At 45.0% G+C, this 23,361-nt stretch overlaps 1 protein-coding gene across 8 annotated transcripts in view; it reads right to left on the bottom strand.

Moving 5' to 3' along the window:
* TNRC6C (trinucleotide repeat containing adaptor 6C) overlaps positions 1–23,361 on the bottom strand; it is a 297,145-nt gene that overhangs the window by 23,797 nt on the left and 249,987 nt on the right. For 6 of the 8 annotated variants that reach the window (XM_060252964.1, XM_060252971.1, XM_060252969.1 and 3 more), the window contains 3 exons: positions 16,508–16,699; positions 8,340–8,483; positions 2,623–2,739 (listed from right to left, as the gene is read on the bottom strand). In XM_060252964.1, the coding sequence (XP_060108947.1) occupies positions 2,623–2,739; positions 8,340–8,483; positions 16,508–16,699 (453 nt within the window). The remainder of the gene's footprint in view (positions 1–2,622; positions 2,740–8,339; positions 8,484–16,507; positions 16,700–23,361) is intronic. The other 2 variants (XM_060252968.1, XM_060252966.1) reach the window with 1 other exon arrangement.

The following is a 23,361-nucleotide window of genomic DNA, read 5'->3' on the forward strand; positions in this document are numbered from 1 at the left end:
GGGTCATTTTGTAGAAAAATAGGTGGTGGAGCTCCTCCAGGGAATGTCATGCAGCTGCACCTACTATTCAATGGACAAGGAGGAGGACCTGTCAGGAGGAGGAGGAGGAACTCTCAGAAAGGTTCAGGAGCTGTCCTCCTGTGAGCTCCCACTGAATCCGAGGCCTGCCCATTCTAGCTAATTTTCAGAGGTGTTTCAATTAGTCTTCTTCAGTCTGCTGGCTGTATTAGAACCCAATCTCAAAGACATTAAATTCAGACATGGAGTTCATAGCATAAAGCTGAATCAAGGGTTCTCCCATAAAAATGAATCAAGGGTTCTCCTTGAGGTATGACACGGCGGGTATGATAACATCACTACTGGGTGACATCACTGCACCGACAACGTCTGCTTGGGAGGGGGCTCTTTGGGGATGGGCTTCCCTGTCGGCCAACCGGCCAGTGGTGGATTGGAGCCCCCAAAATTAGGGAGACGCATGCCCTGGTCAGGCAACCCTAAAGCAAAAAATGTTATAAAATAAACTTATAAAGTTGAGGAAAAGATCTTAATTCGATTGTTTCCCTTCAAATTTATGTACAAAGAATTAATCTCTTATCTCTTTAGTGCTAAGTTTCAAGAAGTTCCATGAATATAAGATTGTTTGGGGTGGAATAGGTCTGGATAAGGAGATGTTAAGTGTGATGAGGGAGGGGCAAACGGTACAAATAAAAGTGAAACTTCTTCAGCAGAACATTCCAGAAATCTTGAGATCTTTGTAAGTGTAGCCTCATGAATGTTTAAGCAATCACAGGAATATATACGATATATAATGTTTTCGTTAAATAAAACAATTCAAAGGAGAAAAGTTGTCCAAATACGTATTATTATTAAACCAGAGATAGTTCACCTTGCAATGGTGAATAAGTGGTAAATAATCAAGCATTTCAAGTGGTAAATAACCAAACATTAATGTTCTGGTATAGCTAAAACTAACCTGAAAAGTTATTGTATTAAATTTAAATCTTCATCTGGACTGTAAATATTATGACCAGCATTGGATTGTAAATACAATGAACCTTTATGCAGAAAACTATGATCTAAATAAAGTCTTGCTGACTAGTGATTTAAATCAATAATCACCCTGCGGACAAAGGAAAACCCTTCCCACTCTCCAGAGTGCCTGGGGTCCATGGAAGGAAAGCGCCCAGGGCAGATTCAGTTCTGTCAGTGACAGCACCTGCTCCGCTGTCTCCCAGTACAACCATGTGCAGTCAAGGGGAACAGGCTCCATCTCCCTCTTTCTCTCTTACAGAATAAATCCTGTACCACTAATTCGTTTCCTTCCTTCCCTCCCAATCTGCAGGCAATCGTGAGAGGGAACACAAACTCTCCTCCAGGTCACTGCAACCTCTCTGGCAGTGGAGGAAGTAAACAAAGAATCCTGTTAAAAAGTGGCGCTTTCACATTGCACAGAGCATCTAAGAGCAGAGTCTGGGCCTTTTCATGTTCACTTTGCCAAGTGAAGGAAGCAGGTTTGCCACTTTCTTCTCTGCAGCATGTCACAGAGGAGGAGGAGAGAAAATCCTCTCATTTTGCACAATGCTTCTGAGAAGGGAGGAAGTAGCACAACCTCTTCTTAGCCACCCCGTGAAAAACAGGAGCACAGCTTCCACTGGCTGCTTTGCTAGTTCCCACTCCAGCCAGAAAAGGTGGCAGTGATTACCGATGAGTTTTGTAACTCAGTTCTTCTTTTTGAATAGTGAAAATGCTTGGGCTGGCCTTGACTAAAGCATATTATTGTTTGGAAACCAACCTCTAATGTACTATACAATACAGTAGCTTTTGGGGGAAAGATGCTTAATTCACTAAAAACACGATCAGGAACGCTAGTCTTATGTTTACAGGTTGGCAAAAAAGAATTTGCTACTTTGCTGCAGAACCAGCAAAGAACCGCCTTATGCGCCACTTGCCTCCAGGAACCCCTGCAACTGTTCCCCCGTCACTTTAATCCCCAGTGGATTTCACACCACTGCAGAGGCTGTTCTTGTAAATTCTAGTACGGTAATGGTGGTGCCTGGAGTTGTAATCATAGAAAGGCCAGAAGACATTTAGTTTTGTGAGGATAAACTGAATGAGATCGGTGCCACTATTCTGAAGATTGTATACTCAAAGGAGAGACAATGGAAGCACAGCCACATGAAGGCTGTCAGTAACCCACACTGTTCACCCTGGCTTTTGGGAGAGACAAAACTGGAAAAGTAGATGTAGAAGATTGTAGCTGCATTGGTAAACTCACAGGAGTTGTTTCCAGAAAGTAAGATGCACAATTTCAGAAAGGCAATGCTTTTTAATGCCACAGTTTCTCTTGGTGAAAATGTATAAGCCAGATCTTATGAAGGTCTTTTCTTTCTTTCTTTCTTCCTTCCTTCCCTTTGAAATGGCTGATATTGTCTGGCGTTGCCAATTCCAGGCATCCCATTACTCACTACAACCCAGCTCCCAGAACTGGTTTAAGGAGTGCAGCACATGAAAGTCATGCAGCACAGCCGCAGTAGTATCATTACCACAAAGAACAGAGGGCTGCTCACAATCTCCTCTCTTTGTGGACAAAGAGGGACTCGTTAGAAAGGCCATTGGTCGTACCTGCAACGCTAGGTGCGGATGCAATGCTGCTGAAAGAGCTACTGTAGCTGGAGGCACTAAGTGGCCAGGCACTTGATGAAGGCAGCGTGGCATTCTGAGATGATGTTGGGGATGACCCTGCAGAACCAGCAAAGAAGCAACTAAGAAAGATGGGCAAAATGGTGTCTATTGTCGCATATGTAATTTTAACACTATCATGTGCAAACAGAAATCATGCAAGGTAAGAAAAGTTAACCCAGCCTTGCCCTTTGAGGTCTAGGAATGGGTATGGAAAGCAGGATCCAAGGCAGCAGAAAGTGGCAGGAAAAAACAAAAAGACAATAACAAGGCTGAAAAAGATATACACTCTAACATGCTCAAATGGTTGCATCCAAGTAGGTGGCATCTACTGTGACAGTACTCAGGATGCATGGATTGTGAATGAAAAATGTTAATGAAACATAGCCATTTCTCTTGATGACACCTGGGTGTTACAAAAACTAAAATAAACATTCTGTGGAAGGCCAGTAAGTTACAGCTTCTTATCTATGTTCCATTTTTGTCTTCAAGAAACCCTGCAACTATCATCAGCCACTTGTCTCTTTTCAAGATTTATGCATGATAAAGATTCACAATAGAGGCTGCTTTTGCAAGCTCTGCACAGCAATGGCTGCATATACACTTGTACGCTAGATAACAGCATGGCTGCAGAACTGTGTAAGGGAACAAAGTGTGTCTTTGAACCTGCTTTGGGAGTGAAGAGTCAAGACATTGCTGCCATTGTGCAGCTGGCATATGATTAGACTGTAAAAAATACCAACTATTAATTGGAGCACATGTATAGAAGCCATATAGAGCTGCAACTTCTGGTGCAATGCTTATTAGCTAATCTATATAGTGGCGTCTAATCTATATAGTCAGCTTCCATCAATATAAAGGTGATTTATGTTAGTGGAAGCATTTTGTTTGTTGTGAATTTGTGGGAAGATGTGGCATAAGGAAACTCCATTGTATCCAATGATTTGTTTCTGCTCGTGCGGGGTACTGCAGTAGCAGCAAAATGTTAATTTAAATGGAAGTTTGTGAAGTAACTTTAATTTAAAATTTAGTAATTCAATTAAAGAATGCCTTTTCAAAGGAAGCATTCAGGATTGCTAAAAAAAATCATGCCATGTCTAGCACTACTACTTGCACAGTGGAACTTTACGTGGTCAGGAAGTCCAAACATGAAGTCACATATGTCTTCTGGCCAGTATGTGCAACATACCTTAAAATAATAACTTTTATGTGAACGTAAAAGTTTCCAATCCAAACGAATAAAATGTCACGCTAAAATTTCTTTTGAGCAGAACATGTTAATTCTAACAAACTAAGGTGCTCTCCAGATTTTCATATGTAACAAAACATCAGCTGTTTGTCCATCTTAATTCCATACTAGGACACTGGCTCCAGCATTATTATGCCGACATGAACCTTGGCAGATAGCACAACATGTGGGAACACCCTGAGAGGTATCTTGTCAACCTTTGCTAGAAACTTATTAGCATATACAAAGATATGTATGTGTTCGTTTTGATTAAGGAATCATTCAATGAATGCTTCACTGCACAAAGCCTTCGTTTTGAGCACATCTTGAGCAATCAGCATTTCTTTTGAAAATATATGGAACAATGCACTCATATCTTGACAGAGCCCAATACAGTCCTGTTTTCATTGTCCGCCAGTAAACACACGGGCAGCACGAATAGGGAATGAGAGTTCTGCATGCAGCTCCCATCCAGCCCTCTTACAAGTAATTTGTTCTCTGAGCAAAAGTAATTTGCATTGAGAAGAGAGTGACAGGGGTATAGAATGGAGGACAGGAATGCACATGCACTGAAGTCCCCCCTGACATCCTACTGAGAGAACTAAGTTTCCATACACTGGATGTAATCCACTCATACCATAGACACAGGCCTGTTTTTCTTCCTTGTTCTCACACAGGCATGAGGATCCTATGACCATTTTATAAGCGGATTATATCCACTGTATGCAAACTTAGAAGAGAGAAAATGGAAACCTTAATTCCGATTATGAATATAATTTTATTTCTACCAGTAAAATTTCTAAGCTCTGAGTATCTAAACAGATACACATGATGTTCATTGTTTTGACACAAAGCCAGAAATATAAGAAGCACAACCTAAAAAAAAAGAAAGACTACTAGGCTGCATGTGGCTTTGCATGTTCCTTGTTTATGTGGTGTGGAAGAGATGTCAAAGGCAACAGATTTGTATGTTACCAGGTACACACAATGCATATAAACATATGGGCCCATTTTCTGTCATGCAGCAGTTTGTAGTTCTACATCTAGAAAACAAGATTCTGCCTCTCATAGCTGTAGAACAAGGTTGGAAAACATACAGGATTTATAAAAGGCTTCTCTGTTCAGTCTGTGACTTGCAAATGCATTTTGTTCATAGCTTCAGCTTCCCTATCCAAACGGCATCTCCTGACCCTCTACTGCTCACACTTACCTCATCAAACCAACACTACAAAACAATTCAGTTTGCAAATTCAATTTGAACTATGACTTTAAAGCTGTGGCTTGGAGTTTAGCAATGGCCACAGCTTGCCCAATTTGGATGTCAAATCAAAGCATGGTTAGAGAAAACTTGAAACTGAAAGATGGAATCAGAGCCCAAGTGGAGAAGAGCTTAGAACAGGGGTGGAAGACATGTGGCCTAGGGGCCAAAATCAGGCCACTGGAGGGCTCCTATCAGGCCTCCAAGCAACTGGCTGTCATCTGCTTCCTTCTCCCTCTCTCTTGCTTCCTTCTGCATAACAGCTTGCTTTGCCAGGCTTGCTCAATTGCACAGGAGCTACAGAGCAAAACCCCTATTTTCTCCATTGGCTGAGGCTTCTCCCTTGGGGAGGGAGGCAGAGCTTGCTTTGCCAGGCTCTCTCAATTGCACAGCAGAGCTACTGAACCAAGCCTTCTATTGGCTGAGGATCCTCCCCCTCCCGGTCCCCACGGGAAGGAAGGAAAGAGCCAGAGCTTCCTTTGCCCAGTTCCCTGGATCCCATGGGAGAAATACAAAGAAAGCACCGTTAAGACCAATGAGTGCTAATGTCTTAAGCATGTTTTAAGTTTTGGGTTTTTTTATAAAAAAATCTTTGTGTTTGTATGTGTCTTTTATAAAGTTTATATCTCTGCTACCTAATCTTGAATAGGTACACACATGGCCTGGCCCATCATAGTCCAGCCCAACACATCCCAGCACGACAAGGTCTCGTTTATGTCAGATTTGGCCCTCGTAACAAATGTGTTCGCCACCCCAGACTTAGAACATTCTCAGCCATCCTAAAAACAGACTGGAAGATTTGAAAGTGACATTGGAATGGAGTCAATTTGTACTCAAAACATTTCAAGGGCCACAAAAGTATATAAACTGAATACTATGCAACCATGTTGTTAATTGGCATAATTATTTATCCTATAACTTGGGTTTCCTTGGCGTAGAATGTGAGAAGATTTTTTAAATGGGATGAACTTATTCTCCAAGGGCAGAGGTGCGAGACTTCGATTTATCTGGGAGCCACTTGTGATTTATGCCAGCTTAAAAAGGGCTGCTTCATTCTACAAAACACAGGAAATATTTTTTGTAACTTTAATGCAATGGGTGTCTTAAAATAATCCATTTGACCCTTTTGTACTATGCCCCAGGGTATGTATTATTTCCTTTAAGCCACTTCCTCTTTACTCTGTTTTTCTCAACACTGTGGATAGCATTCATGCCATCGCATACTCTCACATTTCTGTTAATTCAATCTCTTTCTCCACTACAAAGATCTCTGTGCACTCCCTGTTATCCCTTTCTCTTTTTTCTCTATTCCACAAGCTGCTTGGTAATCACCTCCACCCCCATTTCCCCATCTGTGTACACAATGGCACCTGCTCTGCATTACCATCACAGGTTCTCAATGCATGCTCCTGACACTCTCGACCCCTGCTCCATTCCCCCATCCCACAGATCTCTCTGCAACTCACTTCTGTTACTCCCTTTTCTTTCTCCTTTCAGCTTCCCTTTGCTTCAGATCCCACATCCCAACCTTATTGTTACTTCTTAAGTCCCCAATGAGTCTGGTGGCAACAACACACAATGTTTTCACTGTCTCAGCAATGCATTCCAGTGGAAGAATATCAGACACCGGTAGGCCATTAAGAGGTGTTGGCTGGTTGGCTGCAACAAACTCTATGCATTTCACGGAGTGGAGGAGCTCCTACTTCTGCTTTGGATGTTATCTACAGAAATGTGGGAAAGTGCTTAAAGCAATTTTTAGAATTTCCTCAAGGTGTTGCAAACAGACCGTGAGGAAGATGCAAGGATGCCTAGGGAACCTCTGCTGTTGTAAGCCTGCATTTATGGAAAGAACGTGGAGGTAAGAAGGGTATCAGAAAATATATAGCACAAGCAGGAAACAAAAAGTAGATCTATACACATACATGCAAATATTTATTAACTGAAGAATAATATCTTTAAAGTAACTAGCTCTTATTCACATTTCATTCAAAATCTTAATTTCACTTCCCGACTTAATTAAATATGTTCATTTCTACTGAGATTTCACTGTGAGGTAGCATTCCAGAAAATGCAACAATTCAGCTACAAAATGTGGCAAGATGTCCCTTCAAGGTGGATTCCAGATGCCATATATAAAGACCTGCTTCAGAGGCACTCTAGAAGACACAGGCAATGCCAGCACAATCTACATTTGGAAGGCCAACTAATCGTTTGAACAACATAACTATGTTCTTACTATTGCTGCTACTAGAGTTCCCTTAAGCATTATATATTAAGGTAGTCAGATAAGCTCAGCTTGATTTCCATTCCTGGTGCTACAGAATCTACTTTGGAAGCACAGTGGGGTCTAATAACTAAGTGCCTGAAGAATCTCAGATAAAGGAAGGAAGGACATCTCAGTGTATAGACATTCAATTTTTTATATTCTACATTGCTGAGTTTAGTGATGGGGCTGCCATTTTTCGCATCTTAAATGGCATCCAATGGGATTTATTGCACTCGCTACCTTGGTTAACAAGATGAGTATTTGAGCTTGGAATTTACAGCTGTAAGAGGCAGGAAGAGAAATGGAGAAGAAAGTCTTGACTGAAACTCAAGGATGAGAGAGCAATTTATACCCACTCTATTAAAAATTCCCACAGCTTGCAAGGAAATCCTCACATTATCCCCTTTCCAAGGTAAAACAAACATATGGATAAGTATAAAGCATATGGATAAAGTATAAGGTTCATTAGCTCCTTCATTTAGTTACAATAAGCTTAAACAAGGTAAGCCACTTTTTTTTTTAAAAAAAGCAAAAGCTATCTCTGAGTGAAGGGGGGAGGGGCTGCTAACTGCTCCCCTCAGACCACACCTTTTCTTTTGCGAGTGGAAAATTAGTAGGAAAAGAAAGGAGATTTTGAAGGCAAAAATGGCTAGAGCTGAAACTGTTCAGCAATGTCATTCCTTCCCCTGCTATAGTTCCGCTTAAATGTATAGCTTCCCAAGGCTTGCTTTTATGTATAAAATGAGGAGGAGAGAAAAGCGATAGAACTGAAAGATTGCAAGCCAAGTCTAGTGTGGTCCTGAGTATAGGGAGGTCATTTTCAGGCTAGCAGGCACTGTAACACAGAGAAGAGGAAAAGAAAGAAAGGGAAACAATAAATACAACAGAACATAGGACTATTAGGCTACCTCCACTTTTAAGTAGATAGCGATTAACATCCTGTATGGTGGTGTTAATGGTGGGCCCTGTTGGAACACTTCCAGGCGTAACATCAGGATCATTTTCGGGGTCAATGTTCTGCAATCCTTTCCATGGTACTCCAGGATGAAATTCTGTTTGGAAGAGTATGGAGGCATCACATTTACTTCCAACATTCACATAAATGGGTAAGGGTACAGTAGAAAAATAATAATAATAATAATAAGATATTGGATTTATATCCCGCTCTCCACTCCAAATCTCAGAGCAGCTCACAATCTCCTTTACCTTCCTCCCCCACAACAGACACCCTATGAGGTGGGTGGGGCTGAGAGGACTCTTGCAGCAGCTGCCCTTTCAAGGACAAGTCCTGCGAGAGCTATGGCTAACGCAAGGCCATTCCAGCAGGTACAAGTGGAGGAGTGGGGAATCAAACCCGGTTCTCCCAGATAAGAGTCGGCACACTTAACCGCTACACCAAACCGGCTCTCATATTAGAACATCAAGTGGGATTGGCATTTTGCTAATTACATAAGAAAAAATTCACCTTAAAAAGGCTATGTGGACTCATTTTGGTGTCAAGTTTATGGAAGCTCATCATGATAGAGACAAGGAAAGTTTTGTGGGGTTTTTGTCCCAGTTTATACCAGCATGTGAACCTGCAGGCATTTTGTCTTTCTATAAACACATATTTTGTTCAATAATAATCAGACAAACTCAATGTTCCCTCTAAGCTGTAGAGTCCTGTGAGCAAAAATCCTACTTTGTGAGCTATTAGCATTAAAGTTGTGAGCTACTGAATAAATTCGTTTGCTCTGAGTCCATTTTTCCTGAGCTAAGACAAAAATGTGTGAGCTGGAGGCTAAAAAACTGTGAGCTAGGTCACAGCTTAGAGGGAACATTGAAAAACAGGTTGCTTACCTGTAACTGATGATCTTCGAGTGGTCTTCTTTGCATTCACACCCATGGGGATAGCGTGCGTGTGCCGACCCTGATTGGTATTTAACAAGCCAAAGAATTTTTGCGCCCAGACTCCAGTGAGCGTGCGCAGGAGCCCCCCCACGCATGCTCACCAGAGCGGGCGTGGACATCCCTCCAGTTCCTTCTGACCGTTGCATGATCCTAAATAAAGCCAGAGGACCGACAGCAGTGGGGAAGGAGGGTGGGTGGTGTGAATGCACAGAAGACTACTCAAATATCATCATTTACAGGTAAGCGGCCTGTTTATCTTCTTCGTGGTCTCTGTGCATCACACCCATGGAGATTAGCAAGCTAGGCCTATGTCTGGAGGAGGGTGCTGGAGGTCATTCAGACACAGCAGACAGCAGGATAACATTGCACACTCCAAACACTGGTGCAGACACACATTGAAGGCACAGCAGAATGCTAAAATGCCTAGATCATAGTTCTGCAAATCTCTTGAATTGGTACACTGTAGAGGGAGAAAATAAATGCAGCTAAGGCCTTAGCAGGGTGGCCTCGAAGTGGGTTAGGGAGCGGCTTCGGCTAGGTTGCAGTGGAACTAAATAGCTTCCGTAGGGACTAAAGGGAATCTCTGTGAAGAGATGTCATGATCTAGCTTAGTTAGTATCACTTCTATAGGTTTTAACCTTCTGAAGGGAAAAGCAAAGGGGGGAAAACCCTGAGACCTTTGAGGAATGGTGCCTCTCTCCAAGTGCTGACAAAGGAGAAGGAGATTGGAAAGAAGTGTCAGAGTTAAGCAGGAACTCAGACCCTAATTTCAAAGGAAGGACACCTTTGTAGGAAGGGAATTTACCAGCGTCGTGAAGTGGAAGGGCATCATGACAAAGAGGTTTGAGTCCAGCTATCAGTCTGATGGAGTTGATGGCCCTCAATAATACTGCTTAACTAAACAAGAAACAAAGGGGCCAGGTGGCCAGGGGCTTGGCTGGTTTCCCCGTCAGGTTAGGCAGGAGAAAGGCAGACCCCATGGTGGAGTGAGTGGTTCAACCAGGGGATAAATGCAGAGGAAGCCTTTAGGAACCACATAGCATGAGAATGCATAGCAGGTACCCGTCAAAAGGGGCTACAATGTACTGTGGCAGCCAGGAGGCCGACCTTAATAGAAGAGGAGCAAAGGACTAAAGTCTACTAACTATAGTGTAAGGTTATAAATGGCAGGAGGTCCAGCCCCCCCATGAAGGAGGCTGGGGGGGGGGGAGCAATCGGGAGTATTTGTAATTGTGCCATTATAGAGAGGAGAACTTCTACTACTCAACCGCAGGGTGCCTCCTGGAAGAGGAGAGCACAGTAAGACCTTCCAAGCTGTCTGTGAAAAGAGGAGCACATTGTGGCACAATGTCTGGTCTCTGTGCATCAGGTGAAGATCCAAGTCAGGAGAAGGGTGGAAAAATGTCCCAGGAGAGTGATGAAGCAGAAGAGGAAGCAACAACTGCAAGTCCATAAGGGTGCTGCAGAGAGCATTGAGGGCCTTCCCTCATTAATGTATGGACTACCTTGGTGATTTGAGGGAGACATGGAAACATGTAGAGAGACTAGTCTAATCCTGGGAACAGGAGGCCATCCCCCAAGGGCAGGAGTCCACTCCTATTTTGGGGCAGAATATTGACATCTCCGATCTTGAACAGTGGTAATGGAATAGTTGGAGGGGACCTCAAAGGCATAATGCCAGTTGGAGAGATGAGGGACGGCTGCCCTGTGACCCAAAGGATCCGTCTGCCCATTCAGGTCTCCAAATTAGTGGGAAACCTGCAGGAGAGAAATGGAGGTCCATGCCGTCTGCCCATACTCCTAGTGCAAGAGCATAGAGAGTCCAGGCAAAAGTCCACCTTGACCATGATGTATATGAGGGTTGTGGCAGTTGTGTAAGAATGGAAACAGCCTTGCTACAAGCAGTGGTTCGAAGAAGCATAGAGTATGTTCCCCAACCAGCAGTTCTAGGAAAGTAATAAGGTGGTTGGCCAAGTTGCGAGGTCTTGGGTTCCTGGCACAAGACCATTCGTGTGCACATTCCAGGGCCTAGGGAAGGTACTGGCAATGATTACAATTGTAAGAGAAAGGTGTTCCTAAAAGCCTAGAGAGTCCCATTGTCCATCAGTCCCATGGCTGAGCCACTGGTTGATAGGGAGAGGTGGAACCATGAGGGGTCTTTGAAAGATCCAGGAGCTCTGAAGCATCAGATATGCAAGAAGTCCATGGGGAGGTTGGTAGACATCTAGACCGAGGTGGTCAGGCCGTGAGGCAGAAAAGGTGTTGAGTGAAGGAAGCTGTGCCTTGTTTTTGTGCTTGGAGCACACATACAACAAGGGGACAGTGTCCTGCATAGGAAGGGGAGAAATCTTGAAAGTTGGGTTCCATGGTCTCCTAAAGACTGGATCTTGGTGGGATTTTCCCTCTTTTTATTTTTTTTTCTGGGGTGTGGTGGCGGGTAGATTCACCCTGCATCCCAAACTGGACTAAATTCAGTAAGTGAGGGTCTGTTTGGATTTTGCAAACAGCTGGATAGCTAGTTGCAGGCACATAGTTACACCCTGGAAGTAGAGGTAGATTGCAAAGAGCGTCATGGTTCTGGTGGAGACTGTGTAGCCTTCAGGATGCCAAATGGTGTCCCAAGTGCAGATCTAGATCTTCCTAGCATCAGGGCATACGTAGATTTGGAAATGTCCTATCCTCTTGTTGAATCAGCAGGAGGATATTGTTTAGGACAGACATGCCGGGGTTATGAGGCATATGAGGGGCAGTGGTCCCCTTTCCTTTTTTCTTTGGAAAAGAAGAATAGAACCGCAGAAGAGTGGAAGAAACTTGCTCCCTGACTCGGTTAGTGAGGAGTAGTTGTGCGTCCTCCAGGGGAACGATTGAGAATGGTGATGTATACACTTACACTCAGTAGGTAGCTGAAAAGGATTGTACCACAGGTGTCTCAGCTGTGATAAGAAGGACCCACCTGACAGAGACAAAATGAGCCTCTGAGTTGGTCAGAATGGGTACGGGCAAATAGGTTAGTGGAACTCTGATTAGTTGTAAAAGGATATGGTGGATGCTGAGGTAGAACCATGCCCTCATTAGAGTTCAGAGGGGTAACACTGGGGCTGCATTTGATCTAGACAATGTCTTACATGTCGAATCTGGAGGTGAGGCCAGAACTTGTAGCATTATGATGCTCCTGAGAATCTCTCATAAAATGATAGCTGTGTACAGGGCTAATGCGTGTACAGGGCTAATGCTGTAGAATCATATATGGCATCTGAAGGTGACAGCTGAGGTAACAGTCTTGGTTGCAAGGCTGACCCATTGTTTGGATAGACTAAGTTGTAGTCGGAGCGAAGATGTGCTTCCTTTGGATGCATTTGGCAGTCTAATGGTTAATGCTGAGGAGGAAGGGGAGAACGACGTGTCTGAAAGCTGTTCCCCTAACACATACTGGTACTAGCTCATGTCAGTAGAGTAGTTGAAGGTCTTAATGTCTGGGCACCAGCCACATAGAATGCCTGCCCAGAGTGTTGGTTTCTCCCTCTCTCGTTGGGGAAGGGGGGGTCAGCAGACTGTGGACCCTAAAAAAATGACTCTTGGATTAGATTTTGTGAGTGAGCGTAAACTCAGCCCCAGGTTCCTGCATGTAAGATGCAGCCAGGGGGAGGGACTTAGAGAAGGGGTCAGCATGGATAAAGAATCCTTTACAGGTTAAATTAAAGGTAAAGGTATGGTCCCTTGTGCAAGCCGCAGTTGCCTCCAACTCTGGGGTGATGTCGCACCACAACGTTTTCACCAGAACCGAGCTTCTGCAGGGATTGAACTCAGGTAGTGAGCAGAGATGACTGCAGTACTGCAGCTTACCACTCTGTGCCATGCCTTTCAATGGTGAAAGCAGGGACAGTCAGTAACGTTCGGACAAATCAAACCAGTGCAGAGCGGCTGAAGCTTGATCTGCAACAGAGAAGCCAATGTAAAAGGAACAACACTGACATTTGGTGTTGATGACAGCCTTGTCAGTTCGCTCAAATTATTTGTGAGAGCACTCTTTCCAGCTTTGATCCAGTATTGGGTTGGTCTGGTTACTGTTACCGACAGCCAAGATAACGGGTGGTAAAGCACCCACTGCTTCTGGAAGGCTTCAAATTGCTGGACTCAATCAAAAGGCTCTCAAAGTCGAAAACACGGAAGGGTGCTTGGGATGGGATGCACCCCGTGCAGATATTGCCCCCATCACTTAACCCACGTAAAGGGTGAGGGCAGCGGCGGCAGCAGATGTAGGAAGTGTTACTGTCCTCGCCGTCAATTAGCATCCGCTGTTGAGGTCGAACATCAGTATGGAGGGGCGTTATGGCATCGGTGCCCACAGGACTGCAGCCGAGCGGGAACCGCTGGCACTTGGAGGCTGCAAGTGCATTTGCACTCCAAGCTGCAAGAGCTGAACTACCAGGGCGGAAGTGAGTTGAGTGTCGGGGAGCTCAGTCAGTGGGGATGACCTCTGACACGGATCCTCTCGTAGAGGCAAGTGGCGTATGACGACTGCAGTCATGTTTGCCACGCTTGCCCTTCTCTGTAACCCCTTATCCTCCCTGCAGGGCAAATTCTGACAGGTAGTGAGGACTCCGACTTCAATGCCGAGTTTGCTCCTTTGAGAGAGCGGTCGGCCTCGGAATGGGATAAGAGCCATGAGAGTTTCCCTCACTCTCAGAGGGCTCGGGCACCAACATAGCAAGTTGGGCCATGCATTATCCAGATCGAGGACGTTCCACTCTTTCCAGTCGGTGTGAGAGGACGACTTGGGCTTTGCAGGCAGGTGTGTAGCTCAAGTTTTCTTTCATCTGCAGGAATGACTCAGCACAATGCAGGAGTAGATCCGCATTGAGAGTCGTCCTGAGAAAGGGCGAGCAGAAGAGGGGACCAATGGGAGAGGAATTTGCTCTCTCACATTAGGAGTCATTTAAAAAAACACCATCCAGTGCCATTCCATCCATGGAAGGGCAGTGAAAAAAAAAGGGGGGGTGTCCGAGACCGAGGAAAGTAAAGTCTTGCACTTTCCCCTCCCGCTCTACGTTTGTTTAAGGTTTCCTTTGTTTTGAGATGTAGATAAGAAGAGAATATTTGAAGAGGGGGAGAAGGTGTAGCGAAAAGTACCGGCCGGAGTGAGGAGATCGACTGATCAGCGCGGCGGTCAAAAGAGTACTGGAGGGATGTCCGTGCCCACTCTGGTGAGCATGCGTGGTGGGGCTCCTGCGCACGCTCACTGGAGTCTGGGCACGAAAATCCTTTGGCTTGTTAAGTACTGATCGGGGTTGGCGCAGGCGTGCTATCCCCATGGTTGCGATGCATAGAGACCATGAAGATCTCTGGGTTTCTATGTTCTTATTTTCTGGAATACTATATCTGGATAAATTAACTTTAACTTGCTTCCTTAAAGGGTTTTGGAGAACACCAAGTAACTGCCATTCTGAAGCCATCAATAGAACAACTTCTGGGGCAGAGCAGCAGGAAGCAAATACATTGGGAAGGAGGGAAGGAGTCGAATAAATTAATATTATATTTTAAAAATACTCTAATTCATTTTGAAGACCCAAAGTAAAAAACCCCCAGCTATACTATTTTGGCATAGGGGCCGAAGTGACGCCACATTACAGCAATAAGCAATGGAAACCTGATAGCTCTCTCTAAAAAAAAAATCAGGCCTCAAGAATAACTTTCTTTAGAAATGCAGGACTATGGAGAGACAAATTTGGAACTGGGATCAAAAACCTACAAAAATGTAAATAGGGTCAAATTGATCCCACCATTTTTAAAGCAGAAGACTGAGCTGGGAATCTATAAAACTTTATTTTAAATAAAGCAATCATTGTAACCTTCCACACACAAAAACACACATCAAATATGTAAAGTTGAGAAGGTGACTCAGAGGTTTGGGAAATTTGAAGGTGAACAGTTAAGTGCACAGGTGGCTATGGGTCATCTAGACTAACTTCCCCCTGCAAAGTTGAGATGATCAAATCAAAGGTTTGGAAAATATGAAGGACAAAAGCAACCAATAAGCTCAGTGGACAGGTGGTTGGGGTCATTTAGAGTACTTACCCCCCATATGTAAAATAGAGAAGATCACTCTGAAGTTTGCAAAATTTTAAAGGCCAAAGGGAAGCAATTATCTCAGAAAACAGGTGGTCAGGGGTCATCTAGAATTCCAGACTTCATGGCTCCTTCAAGTCTGGAAAATGTGAGACTCAGAGGATGCCTTCAAACATGTCCTGGCTTGTCTTGTGATGGGGTATGGAATGACCCCATTTCCAAAAGTGCAGTATGGTTTAATTTGAGCTTTTCTATGAGGCTGTGGGCATGAGGGAAGCTATGACTGAGCACAAACACAGGGCTTTTACCTCCTTCTACTATATACTCAACAATTCAGGTTACAAAGACTGCTTTCTCTTGGGGTCATTGAAACTCCAAATTCCAAAAGTGTTATAAATCCTCAAAGCCAAAAAAAAAAAAGTCTATAAATCGTGAGAAAAGATTCTGTTTTCAGTTTGCTCCACCCTTCCATAAAATGGAGATAATAGGTGTTCATTCATCTATTTAAACATGGGAATAGTGCTAAAATCATTTTTTCAATATTTTTGAGGTCAACAGAACCCCAAATTATGATTATGTATAGTGCTTTCATTTTCAAGCCAAGTCTACTGGGGCCAGATTGACCCCATTTTCCTTCTGATGAAACTCAAAATTAAAAAAAAGAAAGGTAGTGGGGAGGGGAGAGAGGGACTTCAGGGCACTGCACTTCACTGAGAAGGCATAACAGGAGGTTGGTGCCTATAGAAGGCATGACGTCACGGGTCGTACAGCGCCCTCTCTCCCCACCGAGAGGCCTCCCCTCCCCTTCGGGCCCAAGAGGCCAGTGTGTGCGTGTTCTGCAGCACAGCAGCGTGCACACGCCTGTCCCAGCCTCCCACTGTTTCCATGAGCTGGGAGGCCCGCACTGCTCGGATCCATGATGGACACAGCCAGCCACAGCCTCATCCTTCTCCAACAGCCTGTAGAAAGCTTTAAACAGGCAACCCCATTTTTTCCCATGACTCTGGGGTCAACCCCCCCCCCCCAATTCCTTCAAAGGGTTAGGAAGTGGGGTATTAAAACCAAATTAATAAAACCATCATTGCAGCAAGATGATTCCACAATACTTCTTGAGAGTTACCTGGTGGCCAGTTGATGCTGGAACCATTGGAGATTTTATCATTATCAGATTTGGCACGTGACCAGCTGTGGGGAACGGCTACAGGAGGACTGGCTGGTGACTCACTATTTTGAATCAGATCATACCGACCATAAGAGTCATCAATGGAGGATTTTCCTGGAGGACCAATACTCAGACCTCCAGGAATAGCACCTGGCATGTAGAAGAAAGGAAGGGAGAATACAAAACCAACGTTAATTTTTGACTGCTTCTCTTAATACTATCGTGTATGTGTTCATACATACACATATATATACATACATAGGGCTTCTTTTGAGCAGGAATGCAGTTTCAGCTGGCTTGGCATCAGGAGGTGTGGCCTAATATGCAGGTGAGTTCCTGCTGGGCTTTTTCTACAAAAAAAGCCCTGTGCAAAACAATGATGACATCAGGGGTGTGGCCTAATATTCAAATGAGTTCCTGCTGTGCTTTTTCTACAAAAAAGCCCTGTATATACATACACGTATACACTTTCTCATGAAATACTCTCATGTTATTATGCTAATATATCATGTACTTGCTAAACTATTCTTTTTACATATTTGTACGAGTAAGAAAGATCTTTGGTATTCATATTAGTAAAATTGTCCATATATTGTGAATATAGGTAATTATAACAAAGCTTATTTAATATATGTTTCTCCCCTTTTCCCCACTCCTCTTTTTTCCCTTCTGTACCCCTACTGAAAATTTAAAATAAAAAAAACATTACTGATATTAAACAGGATGAAATATTTTGTAGTTTGCATCAAGTTTAAGACTAGAACTTTGTGCAGTTGCTTTTAACATTGGTATCTATGCATATATTATCAATACATTTTGAATTGGCTATTATATTAAAGAATATTTACCCAGAAAAAATGTATATTCTTGCATTGTAATTGTTTTACAAACACAAAATGCATCCTTAATTTAATTTACCTTAAATGCCAAAAGTTGGCATCCTGTATGGTGGTGTTAATAGTGGGCCCTGTTGGAACACTTCCAGGCATAACATCAGGATCATTTTCGAGGTTATTTTATTTTAATCTATCTATCTGTCTGTCTGTCTGCCTGTCTGTCTACCTACCTACCTACCTATCTACCCATCCATCCATCCATCTTCCTCCACCTCCATCATCCATCCACCCACCTACCCACCCTGCCCTCCCTGCGAACAGGCTCAGGGCAGCTAACAGCATATTAACATAACAAAATACAATAATCTATTATAAAATTATATTAGTGTAAGAGATTAAGCGATTATTAAAACCATAATATATAAAAATAACTGATTTGGTGCTAAATCTGCAGATATGTAATGCATAAGAGAAACAGAGAGATGGACGGCATCCCATGGTTCTTCATGGTTTCTCACAGTTTCAAGATATGCTGATGGCCTAGTGGCGGCCTTGCAAATGTCCGTCAAGGAGACACCCTTCAGGAACGCCACCAATGTCGCCATAGCCCTAGTAGAGTGTCCACGAATGGGTCCAGGCAACGGCTTCTTTGCCAGCAAGTAGCACAATTTAATAGTTTCAGTAAGCCACTTCGAAAGCCTCCGAGACGAAATTTTAGAACCCAACAGAGGAGTATCATAGGCAACAGATGCTGGTCCTGACGAAATCTCTTAGAGCGGTTCAGATAAAAAAGTAATGCACGCTTAACATCCAAGGCATGCAACCGACGCTCCTCATCCGAAGAAGGCGTAGGGTAAAACGTAGGTAACCAAACGTCCAATTTAATATGAAACTTGGAAACCACCTTAGCGAGAAACAAAACATCAGGAGCCAATGAAACTCCGGACTCATGAAACACTAAGTACGGGTAGTCACAACGCATAGCCATGAGCTTCCCTACTCAGCGTGCTGATGTGATCGCCACCAGAAATGTAGTCTTCCAGGATAGGAGGTGTAGGGAACAGGTTGCCATTGGTTCAAAAGGACGCCTGGTCAACCTATCCAAAACTAACGGCAAATCCCACAACTGTGGGGGTGATCTAGACTGAGGATGCAACCTGACCAGTCCCTTCAGGAATTGCTTCGAACGATGAGCAAACACCGAATGCCCCTCAACAGGCTCATTGAGCTGATAAATAAACTTTCACAGACGAAAAGGAAAGTCCAGCATCAATCAAAGATAAGAGAAAATCAAAAATCACAGGTAAACCCACCCGTTGGGGTGAGATTGCAGTATCAGCCAAAAAACGGACAAATCTTCCCCATTTCCTGTCATAGGAAATACGGGTAGACAACTTCCTACTATTCAGAAAAACGTGATTGACTGCACGAAAATTCGCAGGATCGATGAACTACGCTGTCAACTTTATGTGAGGTACATTGTGGTGAAACACTTGCCCTTCTTGCCGCGCTAAGTGGAGCAAAATCGGAAACCAGTTTTGCCGAGGCCACCACGGCGTGATTAGTATGCACTTCGGTTCCTCCCTCTTTATCTTGTTGACTACTCTTGTCAGCAGCGGAAGAGGCGGGAACAGATACAGAAAACGACCCTTCCACAGGGACATTAGACCATCCCCCAAGGAAGCCGGATCCATCTCTCCCATGGTGCAAAATAAGGGACACTTCTGATTCAGGGCTGTGGCGAAAACATCGATCTGAGGATACTTCCAGAGCTGGAACACTGGTTGAAGGAAACGCCACTGTATCTCCCATTCGTGCGGAGATGCTGCTCTTTTGTGGGCCCTGTTGGGCCCACAAATTAAAGATCCGCCAATGCGGTCCAAAGATCTATACCGCAGTATAATTGTATCTACTAGACTGGTTTTTAATTTAATGTTTTAATGTTTTATTGTTCTATAATGTAATTCTAATGTTTTATTTATTATGGTGTGTTTTTATGGATTGCTGTTAGCCGCCCTGAGCCTGCCAAGGTGGGGGAGGGCGGGATATAAATGAAATTAATAAATAAATAAATAAAATAAATTTTGCTCAATGAATCTGCCTGGAGATTGAGTACCCCTGGAAGGTGGGAGGCCTTTACATAGATGCCCTGATCCAAACACTCCAGCCACAGCTCCATTGCTAGCACACAGAGTTTTCGGGAGACTGCCCCACCCTCTCTGTTGACATAACAAAGGGCTGTAGTATTGTCCGTCAACACAGTCACAGCCTTTCCTGCTACTAGGGGGCGGAAGGACCGAAGGGCGAAATGAATTGCCAACAGTTTGAGATAGTTTATGTGGCAATGAGTCAGCTGTGGTGGCCATGGACCCCCCCCACACAGAGTATCCATGTGAGCACCCCATCCCCACAGGGATGCATCCGTGGTGATAGTAACCGTCGTTACAGGCAGATGGAAAGGAGCTCCTTGACAGATATTGTTGCTGGAAGTCCACCATTCCAGGGACCAGAGGATCGAAGGTGGAATCGTGAACCTCTTTCGAGGCGAGTCCCTTAGAGGACGAAAGTTTTTGAGGAACCAAAGTTGAAGCCCTCTCATGCGAAGTTTTGTGAATAGTAACACATTTATAGTCGCCGCCATCAGTCCCAGCAGCCGCTGCAACTGTTGTGCCCTATTTCCGGACTTGAAAAAGATGAATGAGGGTGATAATGTCCATTGCTCTCTGTTGAGGCAGAAAAGCATGATGAAGGTCCATGTCCAACATAGCCCCGATAAACTGAACTGTCCTTGATGGCATCAAGTGGGACTTTTTCATGTTGACCTGCAGACCTAGGGTATGGAGAAGACAGAGAGTTGTTGCAATATGGCCGGACAGACGCTCTTTCGAGTCCGCCACAAGGAGTCAGTCGTCTATATACGGAAAGACGACTATGCCTTGAAGCCGGAGGTGTGCTGCTACAACGCTCATCATCTTGGTAAACACCCGTGGTGCAGTACACAGACCAAATGGAAGGGCTTTGAACTGAAAATAGTTGGAGCCTATCGCGAACCTGAGGAAGTGCCTGTAAGATGGATGGATGCTGACATGGAAGTAGGCATCCTTCAGATCCAAGGTCGCCATTCAGTCTCCTTGGCTGATAAGGGGAAGGACTGTTTGTAGGGTAGACATCTGAAATTTCTGGTACACGATAAACTTGTTCAGATTTCGAAGGTCCATAATCGGTCTCAGTCACCATCCCTTTTGGGGACCAGAAAATAATGAGAATAAAACCTCCTGGCTGCTGGAGGGACCGGTTCTATGGCTTGTTTCTGCAAGAGACTGCTCACTTCCTCTAGCAAAGGGGGGGGGGGGAAGGAGATGTGATGATAAAAACTGACTGAGTTGGAACCTGAACAAAGTAACCCTCTGTTATAATGGAGAGGATCCATTTGTCTGTGGAGATGGACTCCCATGCAGGTAGATGGTGATGGAGGTGGATGGGAGAAGTAGGGGCGGTGATGCGTGCGGCAGAAAAGTCAAAGGCCCTGCTTCGGTGGGCGGGACCCCTTGGATTTATTGCAGAAGCTGAAGCAAACTTAGACTTATTATTTCCCCTATAAGGAGATCTGCTCTCAGTCTGCGAAGAGCGAGACCTCCAAGATCGGTCAGGGGAAAATTTCTGATAAGGCCTCTTGGGCCAGGGTTTGTGCCACTGCTTAGGCTTTCCAGCCTGAAAAGATGTAGGAACGCCAAGGTTCCACGAGGTCTTAATACTTTTGTCCATTTCCTGTAGGACGCTATCAGTAGTGGAGCTGCAAGACCTTCACCTTCAAAGGGAAGGTCTTCCACATAAGCCCTGGTGTCAGACTGAAGGGCTGTCGAACACAACCAGGAGTGATGGCGTAGGGAAATCGCAGAAGTTAGAGTCTTGGCAGAGATGTCTATCATGTGCTTTGACGCAGCCAACTGTTGTCTAGCCACAGCAAATCCCTCTCTTTGCAGTTTCTTCATCAGAGACCGCTTCTCCTCACTCATAGATGACAGTAGAGGTGTGAGTAGTTCCCAAATCGAATACTGGTAGCGTGCCATACATGCAGCATAGTTAGAGATTTTTACCCCAAGGCTCCCGCCGAGTAGAAACGTCTACCAGCATTATTGATCTTCTTGCCATCTTTATCAGGAGGGGAAGAGTGAGTCTTGCGAGCCTTAGAAGATGAAGAGACCACCACCGAATTGGGTTTGGGGTGAGAAAAGAGAAACTCAGCACCAGTCTCTTGGACACGATACATATGGTCTAAACGTCGTGAGGAAATCGGTGTGGATGCCGGCTTTGCCCATGGCTCCTTTACTGCTTGCAGAATGACTTTGGTCACTGGGAGAGCCACAGCTGTCGATGTGTCCCGCTGAATGATATTGAACACAGTATCATCAATGACCGGCTGCGATTGGACCACTGAGAGCGAAAGAGATTGTGCCATACGCTTCACCATGTCTCCATACGACTTGAGATCCTCCGAAGGGGATATCGGAAGATCCTCTGAGATATGAGAGTCTGGAGAAGGTTCAGCTTGTGCCTTGTCTGGATCATCGGTACCGACCTCGGAGTCCGATGTCAAAGACTCTCCTCTCAGAGTGTTCCGATAACAGCGGGGTCAAAGCGTGCTCGGGTGAGCGGAGCAATGCCGACGAGTGAGCCTGCGGGTCCCCAGACCTCTCCTTATACCGCTCAGGAGAAACTGATGCTGATGCTGAAGGCGTGCGGCAGGTGGAAGAGTGATGCGAAACCCTCGAGAAATGAGAAGCTTCTGAGCGTTGGCCCCATTCCGGCAGCTCGCAGGGCGGGTACCACAGATATGGTGACGGGTATGGATAAGGTCCAAATGAACAAGGCTACTGACGCTGGTCCCACATGGGTGGTGGTGGGAACCTGCAAATCGAAGCACTCAACTCAGCCTCTCTCCGAAGATGTCCTGTGCTGGGACGAAGTGGTACTATGGGTTCGGTCAGAGCCGAAGCCTCAATCTCCGATACCGAACCGCTGTCGCTCCGCCGACGCGACTCCGACCTGGAAGAACGAGTTTGCTGGGTCAAGTCGATTTCCTGTTCCAATCCCAAAAAAATGGGTCGGTTTAGACCCAAGCCTGCCCTATACCATTGGGCTTCTCTGGCAGCTGGGCGATGCAAGAATTTTCCATGGTGGAGTGGTTTGTGCCGATGCCGAATCTGTCGAAGCATCCCTAGAAGGGGAAGGAGTGCGGGAAATTCTGTCCTTCCTACGCTTGTCTTTCGACTTATGCTTCTTTGGAAGGGACGACCGGCTCTCCGAGTCCCGATGTTTCTTTGGTGGAGCGGACGCCACTAACCCTTCAGAGGGTCGTTTCATAGGCCGATCCCACTCAGTCGGCATAACTGTTGACACTGGAGACGACAGACCCATTGATGCCAAGGCCGTGGATTGGGTTGCGTCACCCATCGATGCCAAAGGGCCCGATGCCATTTTAGGCGGTCAGAGAGCCGATTTGACTAAAGCCGCTGATAGCCTTGCCGCTCGGTTTTTCCGTGTCTGTTTGGAAAACCTCGAGCAATGCAGGCACGAGTCGACACGGTGTCCCTCGCCCAGGCACAACAAGCAGAGGGAGTGACCGTCCGGGGGTGCGATCTTACTTCCACACTTCAGGCAGCGCTTGAAGAACCCCAAACCATAGGCAGCGGGAACGCGGCAAGGGAAGGGAAAAAAATTGCCCCGAAGGGCGAAGTCCAACTAAAAGTCTTTTTTTTTTAAACAAGGAAATAGAAAAAATAAAAACGGGCAAGAAGAGGAAAGCCAAGAAAATTTTTTGTAAGTACCGACCGGAGCACTGAAGAATGATCCTTTCAATGCGGCGGTCAAGAAGGAACTGGCAGTATCCTCGCGCTGGCTCTGGTGAGCATGCGTACTGGGTGCCAAGCGTGAAAAATCCTGGGCTTCTTAGGTACTGATTCGGGAATCGGCGCA

This window comes from Heteronotia binoei, chromosome 13, assembly GCF_032191835.1.
Source record: "Heteronotia binoei isolate CCM8104 ecotype False Entrance Well chromosome 13, APGP_CSIRO_Hbin_v1, whole genome shotgun sequence".
In the NCBI taxonomy this organism is placed as follows: Eukaryota; Metazoa; Chordata; class Lepidosauria; order Squamata; family Gekkonidae; genus Heteronotia; species Heteronotia binoei.